Source organism: Ctenopharyngodon idella, chromosome 3 (assembly GCF_019924925.1).
Source record: "Ctenopharyngodon idella isolate HZGC_01 chromosome 3, HZGC01, whole genome shotgun sequence".
Classification (NCBI taxonomy): domain Eukaryota; kingdom Metazoa; phylum Chordata; class Actinopteri; order Cypriniformes; family Xenocyprididae; genus Ctenopharyngodon; species Ctenopharyngodon idella.
In genome coordinates this window covers 50047524-50062467 of record NC_067222.1, presented here as the reverse complement: position 1 = coordinate 50062467, position 14944 = coordinate 50047524, and the positions used below count along the sequence as shown (strand labels likewise).

The 14944-nt window shown below is 38.4% G+C and overlaps 1 protein-coding gene across 1 annotated transcript; it reads right to left on the bottom strand.

Annotated features, from left to right (window-relative positions):
• Nucleotides 1-465: 465 nt before the first annotated feature.
• On the bottom strand, nt 466-11536 carry LOC127508829 (gastrula zinc finger protein XlCGF57.1-like). Its single transcript, XM_051887208.1, has 3 exons — nt 11480-11536; nt 10854-10938; nt 466-4028 (listed from the first exon to the last, which is right to left on the bottom strand). The coding sequence occupies exons 2-3, from the start codon at nt 10936-10938 to the stop codon at nt 2896-2898; spliced, it is 1218 nt and encodes a 405-aa protein (XP_051743168.1). The 5' UTR covers nt 11480-11536; the 3' UTR covers nt 466-2895.
• Nucleotides 11537-14944: the final 3408 nt, after the last annotated feature.

Genomic DNA, 14944 nt, shown 5'->3' with positions numbered 1-14944 from the left:
CGGTGTTATGTTGAGATTCGCCTGTTCTTCAGAGGTCTTTTAAACAAATGAGATTTACATAAGAAGGAGGAAACAATGGTGTTTGAGACTAACTGTATGTCATTTCCATGTACAGAACTCTAATTATTCAACTATGCCAAGGTAAATTCAATTTTATAATCTGAGGCAACTTTAACATTTATATTCAAAAAATGTATTAAAAATGTAAAAAATTATAATAAAATGAATAAAATAACATTCTTATTTGTTGCACTGTTCCATAATATCACATTTGTAATATATTCAAGAATATACCTGGGCCTTAATTAGCTTGCTCATGTGATGTTGCTTAAAGGGGTCATAATGTCACTTTTACAAGATGTAAAATAAGTCTCTGATGTCCCCAGAGTGTGTATGTGAAGTTTTAGCTCAAAATACCCTACAGATCATTTTTTGTAGCATGTTAAATTTGTCACTTTTGTCACGTTTTTGTGTGCGTCCCTTTAAATGCAAATGAGCTGCTGCTCCTAAGCAGAGGGCGGTGTTTCAAGAGCTTGTGTTAGCACATATTGTTAACAGCACCGATTACCTCAGAAAGACTCACTGAAAATGTCAGACACAGAAAAGAGTCAGACAATGATGGAGAGACTCAAGAAGTGACAACATGTAGAATGTAACAGGATGTTTCTGAATGGTTAGTTGCTTATTTTATGTAGCTGATGTGGGATATCTTAAAGTCATTGATTAGCATATTCTGTCATGATAATCTATAAATTGCTTCTGTGGGAGCTGTTGTAAGATGCTTACGGAGTCAGAGAATATATGTTGCATGAAGATATGATAGTTTAGTTTAATTACAGATATAACTTATGTTGTCATCTTGCTTTTTTGACATGCTATTGCATTTTTGTTACGTACTGTATTGCAATAACATGGTCACCCCCTTTGTTGTGTGTTCTCGGGGGCGGTGTTTATGTAAATTATAGGGTTAGTGATGTCACTTACCCGGGAAGAAATTCGTTGTTGTCCCTACCAGCCGTTTGTTGTAGTCCTTAAACAGAGAATTCTTTAAAAGAAAATATCTTCCTTGGCATTGAACTTTGAGCAACATTACACACTAACTAAAGTTAAAAATATCAAATCATAATCAACCACCCCTTTAAGACATTTTTAATAATATTTGAATAAAGGGTGAATATGTAAATTTTCCTAAGCCAAACATCATTTTTGGCCACTACTGTTTGACAGTTCATTGACTTTCAAACTGACCACCAAACCATGTGGCAAAAGGAAGCCGTTTTTGATTAGGATTTCGGGCTTTCCTGGAGTTGTTAGAACCATTGATGAAACTCATGTTAGCATCATCAATCCAACTGTAAATGAGGAGACATAAATCAATAGAAAGTGATTCCACAGCATCAGTACTAATTTGGGAGAATTTTGCACAATGCAAAGCAATTTTTTAAAATAAATTCATTAATGATTTCATTATAATTGCATTAAATAATTGTTGTCATGCTGCAGTGACTTAACCCTTGCAGGCTTACTATTGGCTGATTCAGAGGTTGAGGGCGGCCATTTTGAGTTCACAACATTTAAGTGCCACCTCAGTCAGCACTCAAGAATTAGTCTTAGACTTTACTGAAAATTGTTTTTAGCTTCTTTATAAAAGTCTCCTACTCTTAGAAAAGTCCTACATTACTAAGAATTTTTTGACACATAAGTGAAAACTGAGAAGTTTTATGCATACAGGCACAGGTCTTTGATATGGAAACTTCTCTCTGGTGTGAATTATTACATAATTCTTGTAGTTTTCCTGTCTGTGAAACTCTTTCCCAGTGGTGTGAAGTATTTGAGTAAATGTACAGTAATGAGTTACTGTACTTCAGTATATTTTTGGCTACTGTATCAGAGATATAAGCAACTTTTACTCTGTACTTGACAACATTTTTGAACAAGTAAATGTACTTTTTACTCCTATACATTTGTGATGACTAATGCAATGAACGTACACATTACATTTTGCATGGCACCTAACTTTTTCTGCAGCAGTTTGTTTCTGCTATAAAGAAGGCATTGAAGGTACTATATCTTGTGTGTTTTGCCTGTACTCACCCAAACTTATACTTTACATGAATGCGAGTGCATTAGTAGATAGTTGTGAATCGCAGGTGTTTGATATAAGAGATGAGGTCATGACTGCACTGGTGATGAGCAGGGTTGCCAGGTTTTCACAACAAAACCCGCCCAATTGCTACTCAAAACTAGCCCAATCGCATATGACGGGTCCCACGAGAAAAAAATTCTGGGGTTAAAATCTGTGTTTTTGGTGGGGCTCCCCAGATAAAAAATGCATTACAGGGGCTAAATATCATGTTATTTGGGGTTGCTTCAACCCACGGATATGCAAAACAACCCGCGGCAACGGTGTAAAAGTAGCCCAATTTCACGGGAAAACCACAGACTTGGCTATACTGATGATGAGGCTGAAACCAACACATCCAGTGCAAGTTGAATTTAACTACGTAATATTATTTTATTTATGAAAGTTTACTTATGGCCTTTTTGTGCAGTTGAGCTTAAATGAGACTTGAGAGTTTGTAGACTTTTGAGAGGCTGTTGTGTCAACCTTGATTTATTGCAATGTTGAGGTATTCAGTTTTTAATTTTGATTTTAGAAAATAAACATGATTTCTCATCAATCAAATCAATTGTTTATTTTCACTGGCATGTCTCTCAGGTGTTGAGGACTAGTGCATCTTTGAGCCTAAATTCTGCATGAGTAAAATACTTCAGTACAGTTAAAATCAGATACTCTAAGACCTTTACTCAAGTTGTATTAGAATTGGTCACTTTTAACTTGTAATGGAGTCATTTTCGCTGTAAGGTATCTGTACTTTTACTCAAGAATGGTTTTCAGGTACTCTTTACACCTCTGCTCTTTCCACAGTGACGACTTCCAAAACAGCTCTCTTTCGAGTGAATCCTCATGTGGCACTTAAGGTCACATTTAAATCTGAAACTCTTTCCACACTTATCACATATGAATGGCTTCTCTCCAGTATGAATTTTCATGTGGTAATAAAGGGTCAATTTATGTGTGAAACTCTTTCCACACTGACCACATGTAAATGGCTTCTCTCCAGTGTGAATATTCATGTGTTCCCTGAGGCTTGGTTCCCGTGTGAATCCATTCCCGCACAGAGTGCAGCTGTAAGGTTTCTCTCCAGTGTGAGTTCTCATGTGGGTTATAAGGTTTCCTTTCTCACTGAAACTCTGTCCACACTGTTGGCAGGTGTAAGGCTTTTCTCCAGTGTGAGTTCTCATGTGGACTTTAAGACTTCCTTTATATGTGAAACTCTTTCCACATTGCTGGCAGGTGAAAGGTTTCTCACCAGTGTGAATTCTCATGTGGTCTTTAAGGTTTCCTTTTACAGTGAAACTCTGTCCACACTGTTGGCAGGCGAATGGGCTCTCTCCAGTGTGAATTCTCATGTGGACTACAAGGTTTCCTTTTTGACTGAAACTCTGTCCACATTGCTGGCAGGTGAAAGGTTTCTCTTGAGTGTGAATTCTCATGTGGTCTTTAAGGTTTCCTTTTACAGTGAAACTCTGTCCACACTGTTGGCAGGTGAAAGGCTTTTCTCCAGTGTGAATTCTCACGTGGACTGTAAGGCTTCCTTTTTGACTGAAACTCTTCCCACATTGTTTGCAGGTGTGAGGCTTTTCTCCAGTATGAATTCTCATGTGGTCTTTAAGGTTTCCTTTATGTGTGAAACTCTTTCCACACTGTTGGCAAGTGAAGGAGCTCCCTCTAGTGTGAACTCTCAAGTGGACTTGAAGGTTTCTATGTTGATCAAAATTTTTTCCACACTGTTGGCAGGTGAAATAACTTTTAGTTCCTGTCTTTTGAGCTCTTTTTCGTGAGGAAGACTTTTTAGCCTGTGTCGATCTTTCCCCAGTCATGAAATCGTGATGTTTATCATAATGTTCTTTCTCTTCTTCCTTTCCATTAAGTTCATGACTCGCCTCTTTCAGTGCCATTTGGTCTAGGGCAAAAATAGACATAAAACAATTTAGACATTTAATGCATCAAAACCAACAACATGTATGCTCTATACCCTATCCAATCCTATGGATCAGGAATGGGCAGCTTTGGTCCTGAAGGGCCACCGTCTTGCAGAGTAAGTTTAATCCTTAATCAAATACACCTACCTGTAATTTTCAAGCATCCCTGAAGAATAAGGGTTAAATTTTGGGGTTGGGATAAATTTTGCTGGTGTGTTTGAGGATGTTCAAGGATGGAGCTAAACTCTGCCGATACTCAATGCACCAGTGGTTTTCAAACCTGGTCCAAAGGGACCCACCACTGCACATTTTGTATGTCCCCTTTACTTATAACATCTGCTGAAGATCATCAGCTTGTTAGAAGAGTGCTGACATTGATGGAGGATTTTACAGCTTTAATCGCAAACTACTATTCCTGGGCCCAGTTGCATGAAAGCCCTTAAGTTAAGAAAACCCTTAGTTACAAAGGTTAAGGGTACCCTTAGTGAAACATGGGTTGCAAGAAATAAACCTTAAGGCTTTCACTAGTATTTCCCTTAATTGCTTGAGTGTTCCCTTAAGTTCTGTTATGCATTGCAACAAAGTCCTTAGTAATCATTTAGTCCTAAAAAAATTAAGGGATCAAAACAGGTCCCTTAAGTCATCTGCTGAACTCAAACACAATGGATGATTTCATGTTAAGTCAGGAAGAGGAAGTACCAATGTGTATTTTTAGCAATCGCAATAAGCCTGTTAAAAGTATGACGTGAAACAGTGTGTATTGTAAAAAATAAAATTGGAAGAACCACAGCGTTTTCATAATTTTATCACTTCCACTATGCACTTGAATTGAGAAAAGAGTAGCTTTTTTTTTGTCCTTGGTCCAGTCTGGTTTAGATTTCTTTAGCGCACAGGACTTGGAGTCGAGCCGTGCCGCATATAGGTCACCGAATGCATCATTCAGTGAATAATCACCAAACTGGCAAAGTGGAGTTGATGCATGAGTACAATATAATAACAATGAGTTAGACTAATGTAATGTAATTTAATGGAAAACTGTGTGAGTGGCACGGCAGGATTTTGAGTATCCTCCAGTGTCGTAGCTGGACTCCTAGAAACAATGTGGCTTCAATTTTAGTATGCTCTGTGTGATGAGATTTTCTGTAATTTATGACACCACGCTTTCCCGCCATTGACAGAATTTTCCAGCAGTCCATGTTTCACTTATTTCACGAGTTCACATTTACATATAAGTGTATGAAACATAGTTATGCGTATTTGGCATGCTGTCCGGGGGGAGGGCTCAGAGTTTGGATATATTTTGGCCCGAACCCAGAGTACTCCCCCAAGTTGTGGTAAAAGTAGATAGAACTGAAGTGAGGAGATGGTGTGGAGGAGGGATGCTGATGAACTGTCAGATGAACAGAGGTTAGTCTGCTGTATTTATACTTCTTGTCATTGGTTTGCATTGATTAAATGAATGCTCTCCACCTGAGCTAATTAGTTTAATTATCTGAACCTGATCCTCCCGAACTTTGTTATAAAACATATACGGTAGGGGTGCTCTTACTCATCTGAATCAGTACAAAACCTCCAAATCAAGATCAGATGAAGAAGCAGAAACAAATGATAAAAGCTTTGATCAAGTACATGCAAGATCAAGTGAATGCAATCATAAAACATTAATCCACATAAAAATCTTTAATTAAGTTTTTTAACGTTACTGAATGACATGTTGAACCCATGAAGAGGTGTAAGATATATATATATATATATATATATATGGTATCAAGATATAACATGCAAGATTTGGGGGGTTGATGGACGTGATCTATGAATCCGATGCAGACATGGTCTTTAAAAAAAAAAAATCTTGATTTTCTCAGCTTATTGTTCAAAATGTTGCCATTTTTAAATGAAACTTAGCCACATTAAAGTGTTAATAAAAAGATTGAGGTTTATATGAGTCAACATTCAGAGTGTGAAAAAGAAACACTGAATCAGTGTTGAAGTTAAGTAGATAATTAAGTGATGATTGAGCATTAGTGATGAACACCTGCTGTTAACAAGCAGAATCACTGAAGGACAGAGAAACACAAGAACTACAACAGACTTCAGCCACAGCCGTAGATGAAATCAACTGAATATAAAAGACATTAAATCTCTCAAGATCTGATTAAACAACTCCACAAACAGCATTACCAGCTTCACTTCTTAATAACTAGATTTAGTATATTTCTGATATACATCTACAGCAGTTCTTATTGAGAATTAACAGAGGTTTAGATGTTGATGTCTTATGAAAATAAGTTCTGATTGAAGTCACCATTATGGTGGTTAGTGCTTGCTTTATTTAGGCAGTTTGACTCTTGACTTTTTAACATTACTAAGGCTGTTTTAACTATGTTTGTTATGGCAAGAACACTAAGAGAAAATGTGATAAGATGATGTTGGCTTGATGATAAGGATGTAATCATCATGTGACTGATCTTATTCAGAGTCTAGTTTCTGATTATATAAGTTATGTTTTAAGAACTGCTCATGATAGATTACAGTAGCCCTGTGACTGCACATCTTGATATTCATCACTGGTGATCACAACTTGAAAAATATTAATAACTTCACATAATTGTTTTTTTTTTTTTTTTAAATGGACGCCATCTGAATACACACAGATGTCAAGGATCAGCATATGAATCTCAAAAATGGTGATATACTTCATGCCACAACGCATGATGAGAGCCATACGTCACCATTTGTTGAGATTCATATGCTGATTCTTGATGTCTGTGTGTGTCTGAGCATTTTTATCCTAAATATATTTAAAAATCAAAATTCAGAATGAATAATCAAGCAAACCAGTATTGACAATGAAAAATAAAAAGAATATTAAGTAACCACTTATGATCAATAATATATATTTTTGAAACTACCCTATGATAATAAAAATTTATATCACCAGATCAACTTTGTTTATGACTTCTCCAATAAATTATATGTTTTGGTTAAAAAGACAGCAAACATAAATCCCCAATTTCAAGAGCCCAATCTAAAGCAAACACTTGTCACTACAACGGTGAGTACAAACCAAACTATTATTAATAAGACCTTCTGTAGATGTCTGACAGAAATAAAGTCTATCACTGTTTACATTGAATGAGTGCCCAGTACTGGCAGAATCTGTCTAGCTACTTTAAATGTAACTCTCTAAGCTCTCGATTGCTTGAAATCTACTTGTAGTCAGATGCAACTTATGTTCCAGAAAATACTGTAAATACTTGATCTTGCACCTGGCCAAGACGCTTTGGATGTGTGTACCTTGTTTTTTTTTTTTTTTTTTTTTTTTTTTACAATGACCATGAACCACAATTGATCAGCTCCCATGACTAAACATACAACCCCAATGTGATCTAAATCTTTCTCTTTTTTTCCAAATAAATCCCACACCATGGCAACACCAATCGTGATATCAAACATCTGTTCGTAATTTAGCATCAAAGTCTTGGGCTACGTTCACACTGTCAGTTCAGGTCCAATTTTTGTGCATATCTGATTGAAATCTGATCAAATTTAGCAAGTGTGAACTGCAAAAAAATAAAATCAATAAATAATCGCATGAAATGCGATTTATACAAAACCGTTTTGAACTACGTTCATATGTGGTTTAAAATCCTATTCAAAAATCTAATTTCTGTAAATCCATTTCTGACTGCTCTGATCGGATTTCACATGGTTTATGTGACTTTCTCACGCCACGTAAAACATACACGTCAGACGTTGTTATAGGAAACATGCTTAAAGTCACTGCAGAAACAAGGTTGTGTTGTTGCAAAGTGCCGGACAAGCAGAATAACAATATAATGGAGACATGTTTTGAGACTGGCGGAGACGACAGCGCAGAATAAAGCCGTTCATCCCAGCCTCCTACGGTTCTTCCGCTGCCTCAGAAGATGCAGGAGTCCAATGTGGCTGCTAGTGGTGGAAATTTTGATTCTTTCCAGTTCGTTCACCAAAAAATATTCGTTCAGTGACCATTTCTTCATATTACATAAATACGCCAGCAGCTGGCGAAAAAGAGTGTCTTATGTGTTAATTTAACGAACGTATTTACTTGTTACAAAACAATTTTTATTAAAATGTGTTCCTAATCTACACCCAACTCATTAAATAAATAAAATAAGTGGTTTAGATCACCAAAGCACAAGGTTTTCTTGCATAATTAACATTTTAATTGTTTGGTCAGACATTTACACATTCATAAATCTGGGATTATGTTAAACGTGGAGTTCTGTAAATTAAATATAAATATATTAACGAGCGTATGTGCACAGTACTATAACTGCGCTTTGCATCCGCTTTCTGCTGATTGTTGAACGAGATTGACTCATGTGCTAAATGACCGACCTACCGGGTACACTCATTCATTTCGTTCACGAACAGTTCAGTCATTTTGTTCACGAATGAGATCTCTCTCTGCTTCAGACTCAAAACAGCAACTCGGTCAGTGATGGGCGTATTCGTTCAGTAGATCACACCAATCACATGCCTAATCACATGCCCCTTCACAGCCCGAACTGGAATGCTATTTGCTGACGTGATGCAAATGAGATCTACCAATGCTGTCACATTTCTTTGTTTGTTTTACAGTTTTTAGAGAAGTGCGTGACTTGACTCAAACATAATGAAGTCATTTTATTTAAAAGAAGAAAACTGTTAAAACATAAAACATCTACGATAACAATAAAAAATAAATACAAAATGCACACAAAACCAGTGCTTACAGTAATCATTATTTAACCATCAGCTTGCGTTACACCATTTTCATTACAATGGTAAAGTGTAAATGTCTTTCTTTGCTGCAGATATGCCAAACTACACGAGCCGAGCTCTAATTGTTCGCCATCAGTATCATTCAACAACTGGTTAATTTCGTTCACGAATGACATGTACCAGTTCGTTCAACTCGTTCACGAACGAGATCTCTCTCGTTCAGGGCAGAAGGGCATATTTGTTCACTGAATTCAACAAATCACATGCTCCGTTACATCTCATACTCGAACGCTATTGGCTCTCGGTTAATCATTCTTTGACAGGATGAAACAGTAAGCATGTACAGATGAAAGAGTGAAAAGTAGGATGAAAGAGTGGCATGTACAAATAAAATCGGATCTGAACAGCTGTGATACACAGTGTGGACATCAAAAACTTCAGATCAGATTCCAATCGGATACGCAAATAATCGGATTTGGACTGACAGTGTGAATGTAGTCTTAAGTCTTGTGGGAGCGGGAGCTGCCTAAATTATAGGTGGGGGTTCATCCGAGGGGAGAAGTTTGCAATAGAGTTGTCAAAAGTACCGACATCTGTACCTAGTCCATACAAAAAACTTTAAAAATGTGACACTTTGAGAGCTGTAGAGCAGATTCGTAAACACCTCTGATTGGCCATCGTGTTCTCGGCTCATTGGATATGTCTGTGATTGGCTTCAATGATCAACGCTGTAAAAACATGGTAAATAATCATCAATGAAGCTCTTCACCGAGCGCTTACACAGATACACACAGGAGCGTTTGAAAGCAGGCATCTATTGCGGACCAGTCCACTGATAGACGGCTGCTTTCAAACGCTCCCGCTTTCAAATTCAAACACTGCCATGTGTTGATCATTGTATCCAATCACAGACATATCTGATGGGCGTGTCAACACAATGGCCAATCAGAAGTATTTATGAATCCGCTCAACAGCGCTCAAAGCATCAGATTTTTTAAATTTCAGTACCGACATGGTACCAAAGTGTGTACTTTTGACAACTCTAGTTTGCAAGGATATGTCTGAAGTGAAGCAGAAGAAATTTAGCCAGTGGTGGAGAGCAGACATGACCTGGAGGATCATATATGAGCTAATCTCAGTATAAAAATCCACCTATTCCTAAAGATCCTCTTGTACGGGACAAGTGAATTTTTTAACAGGTAAAAGAGAATTGTACTTGCCTGACCAGGTCCCTGAACAAGTAGCTTGATTAAATGGCAATAACAAAAAATAAATATATTTGCAAGCAGCGATTAACAGAGCCAAGCACAACAGAGGCAAAATGAGGAGCAAAACACACATGGAGCATCAACACCCACTGCAAAAATAACAATTTTAAAGATTTAATTTTTGGTGCCTTTATTGTGACTGGACCGTAGAGAGTGGACAGGAAGTAAGGTGGGACTGCCCATGAGGATATCGGTGCCAACAACAACAAAAATAGCAATTTTAGACATTTGTACATGTAAATGATATCCATGATAATTTTGTCACATTATGTAACTTTCATACCATTTCACCTCTAGCCTCAATCTGCCAGTACTTATTGATTTCTAACCTACACCTGAACCATAAATGACAAGGTAAATATTGTTCACCGGTTTCATCAAATATTATCAGTTCACTCCGTTCTACTTCAAAATGTTTTACACACTTCCCCTGCTGACTTTCCTCCACATGGCACAAACACATGAAATGGTTATTGATGTAAAATGTTTCAATTAGGACTTATTTATTGCTTGATTTAATGTTCAATTACTGCTATTTATGTTCAGGAATGTTAAAATGTTAGTACAGCACTTTTGAGCATGAATAGAAAAAAAAATAACTTACTTTTCCATTGTTCTCTATTCAGAAGTAGATATTGGGTTTAATGTTGCAGAAAATAATTGTTTTGTTTTAGCTACTTCTGTAATATTCTCTGTAAGATTATACTTCTGTATATTCTCTATTTCTGTAGAGCTGGACATTTTAATAATGATCAAATGACTGAGTTCAGCTGTGAGAGTAAAACCAACCTGTTTGTTCCTCAGTATCTTCATGTTTCACTCTGAATGTTTCTTCAATCTTTATGTCTTCAGTCTCCTCTTTAATAAACTCCATCTTTAAAATGAGAATAATTAAACAGAGTTATTGGTCTTCAATAACCTAGTTAGACAAAAAAAACACTCAAAACTATTGCTACAAATGAATAAACACTTCATATTTAGGCATTTATGATCTACATTTGGAATTTAATGAATTATAGATTATATATATAAATGGTCTTTGATGAAAACATGATTAGTTAGTGTTTGTTCTCGTTCATGTTCACTGTTTGAGCAGCACGTGTCGTGATTCACTGAATCATTTCTCAAAGTAATTGATTCAATTGACTCGGAGTTGACTCGGACTGAACTCGTGTTCATGATAAACTGATTTATGATATATATAGAGAGAGAAATGAGACGCAGGTTTACTGTTTCTCATCAGTGGATGAGCTTTACTCACACAAATATCCTTCATTACAGTTAGATAAAGAATCACAATGTTACATTAAATAGTAAATAAACTAATTTCACATCGCTTGTAATAAAAAATAACACAACTATAAATCACTGAACTGTTTCTATCGATTAAAACAGCTTAAATTCTTAAAACAAACCTTTCTTCAGCAGAATCACAACAGCTGCACGAACGCGGCGCAGTCTTATGACGTCATACCGTCACTCCAAAATAAAAGTCCTGTTCGGACGCTGCATTGTCTACAATCACAGAAGTGCATAGAAATCCAACTATTTTTTATCAGATAATCTTTATTATTATTATTATTATTAAAAAACATTGACAAATATGATACAAACAAACATGTTAAAAAGGTTGTATGAGTTCATGTGTCCGAAGTGAAACACATTTAAAGTCAGTGTGTTTTACCAATTATATAAAATGTGGACACATGGGTATAAATGTGTAAAAATTATATTTCAAGAATCAGTTTAAGTAAAAGAAGCAATCAAAATTAAATGTAATTCATTCAATATCAATTTATTGCTAAAAGTTTGAGTCAAATTAAAAATGTAATCTTTCACATATTTGTAATTAAATCAATAGCAAGTAAAGTCTTCAATGTTAAGGGTCATTTGTAGTGATTGGGAGTCGACTCCAAAAGAGTCGATTCCTCGACTCTGAATAGCCCCAGAGTCGGGGTCGACTCCAGCACAGGAATCGACTCTTGGTGTTGACTCTGTTGCTGTGTCCGAAATAGCTTGTTTCATTTGTTTACTGATTTTTGAATCCATAGCCTATAGTGCATGGCAAAAATGAGGTGTATGGCGATTGTTAGGCCCCCTTGATGCCTTCCCTAGGTCAAGTGAAGTGGTTTCCTCTTGCTAAGAGTGTAAAAGGTGATATGCTGAAGCCTCCACTCCCCCAAGCTCCAGATAGATCATGACTGTAGATGTCAGCCCTCTCTGGGCCGCTTTGGCATTACCCTGTGGTGAGTGAGCTAGCTTCCTCTTGTTGAGAGTCTCTATTTGAAGCCTTTCTTTAGAGTTGTTAGGCTGAAGTTTCCACTCCCTTGAGCTCCAGTATGGTCATGAATGTGTGTGTGTTGGCCCTTCTTTTTGGGCCGCCCCGATATCCAGCCTAGACTAATACTTTACGAGTATGTCTTCAGACAGGGGCGGTTCTGCTGTAGGTTTCCGCCTCCTAGCATGCCGTAGCTCGGAGTAAGCTACCCTTGGTAAACCTCTCCAGCTTAAGACTGGCAGTCAGTGATCCTAGTATGCCTCCTCTCATTGTGAGAGTCGTCCCCAGCCGGGGCCCACCTTCTGCATTAGGCTACTAATGTGAGTAGCAGGCTTTACGGCCTCCTCAATTTGCTTAGGTTGAGCTGAGACTCCTCTTGGTATTAAATTAGTAGTGATATGCTGAGCTTCAGTTCCCTAGTGGTGTTAGGCACTGACAGTTAGCCAGGTGATGTAGACTTTCATAAGAACTTCCTCTCGTTTAGAGAGTGGAAAGCACTATGCTGAAGTATCTGCTCTCTAGAGCTTTGGTAGTAGCTTTATCTAGTTCGAGCTTAGAGCAGTCTCTCCACCAAAAGCTCCTTGATTATCATCAAGTCACGGGGTAAAGTGTTGCACGCCCCTCCTGTGGAATTTCTTCCTGTTGAGGGCTCCATTGGAGGTCTTGGAGCAAGAGTTTTTGCTCAGGCTTTCACTCTTGAGCCCTTTCTCGGGTTTATCTCACTTCACTTCCAGAGCTCTGTGCCCCATATGTGCCCGTCACCAGTGATGCTCAGGTCGAGCATATCGAGTACTCCCTCTTTTCAGGGCGAGTTGAGCACGTTCCCTTAGAGCTTGAGCATTAGCCCCTGGCCTGTAGCCGTGTTATGCTAGAGTAGTTGGCCCTATCTGGGGCCTTCTCCTAAGCCTGGTCGCTTAGATTTGTACTCCCCTTGTTTTAAGAGTAGAAAGTGATATGCTGAATACACTTCTCATGATGGCAATGCGAATGAGTATTCCAAGCCTGCAAACCTCTAGTGGCTGCTTTCTGCTGTAGTTAGATTTGCTACCAAGTAGTTGGCCCTCCTTGGGCCACTTTGACAACGATCCTCCAGATTGAGCTAGGTTCCTAGTTCCCTGGAGTTGAGCAGACGGTAATCAAGTAGCTCAGGCTCCAGTGGAGCCTCCCTTTTACTAGCCCTAGAATTCTAGATCTGCTACCAAGCAATTGGCCCTCGAGCGGGCCACCTTGAAGGCAATCCTTTAGGTCGAGTAGGTCCTTAGCACTTCCAGCTAAGTTAGTATCCTGACTCCCTAAAGTTATATCAGAGTGTAGGCTCTTCAGGAGCCTCCCTGGTACTTGCGTGAGCTTGGTCAATACTCGTCTCGGTTGAGTCCAGTTGGTACTCCCCTCGCATTGAGGGTCGTTCTTAAAGTACAGCGCTCTTGAGGTCTGGTCATAAGGTTGAAGACCTCCGTGGTAGATCAGCATTTTAGGCTGTAGGCCTGCTCCCCAGGCCCCGTCTCTACGATCCGGTCTGAGCGGGTTACTGCCAGTTTGCAGTCCTTCTTTCTGGACACCTCCTTTGGAGGCAAGTGCTTTAGAGACTCTGTTTAGGTAACAGACAGGTTGCTGGCCTGACTCGGTTACTACTAAGTAGGACCAGGTCGGCCTCCCTGTCCTGAGAAGTGACTGGCCAGAGCTTCTTTCGGCTCCCTGGCCACATTCCCTTAAAGGGACCCCTTCTGTTGAAGTTGTTGGTTCCAAGCCTTTGAGCGGCCTTGGTAGGCCTCTAGATTTTTCTGGGGGCCTCTTTGAGGCTTATAGTTTGGGTGTTGGCCATAGATAATGCTGTCATTGACAACCTATTCGACCCGTAGGAGTGATTTTGGCATTTCTGTTGAAATTGTCCATCTATTTTTTTGTCAGCCATTCTTTGGCATGCACTCCCCTCAGCATGGTGGCGTGGGTATTTCGTTCCCCATAGCATGTAAGACGCAGTGCGAGTTCCCTTTCGAAAGAGAACATCTCATGTAAGGGAACGAGACACTGCGTTTCCCTGCCATGTAGTGACGTCATAGGCTGTCTCCGGCCAATACGATTGTTGTGATTTGATAGCGTTTCAGACACCGGTTCCCGCGGAGGCGTTTCCTATACCGTGTAAGACGCAGTGTCTCATTCCCTGTTCTCAGGGAACCATGGTTACATGTGTAACCTGAGAAGATTGCGGTTATATCTGTGGGTCGGGTAATAAAAAATAACATTCAATTAAATGCAAGTGGGTCGCGGGCTGATGAGAGATAAATCATGAATGTTTTGATTTTAATAAAGACACAAAGTCTCATTTCATGGTAAAACACAATGAACATGCATCATGCTTATTTTCGTTTTCAAAAACAGCATATGTCTTCAGGGAAAACCAATAAAGGAAAATATTTGATGAAAGCAACTCCTAATGGACATTATAGAATGCATAGGAAGAAAATCTACATCAGATATTGTTGATATTAATTGTAATTTTTTGTCAGGTACTAATTTGCAGAAGCAATTGTAGGTTCACAGCAATGGAGGCAAAACAAATCCGAGAGAAATTTAAAAGAAGGAGAATTTTTAAAAAAGGGAA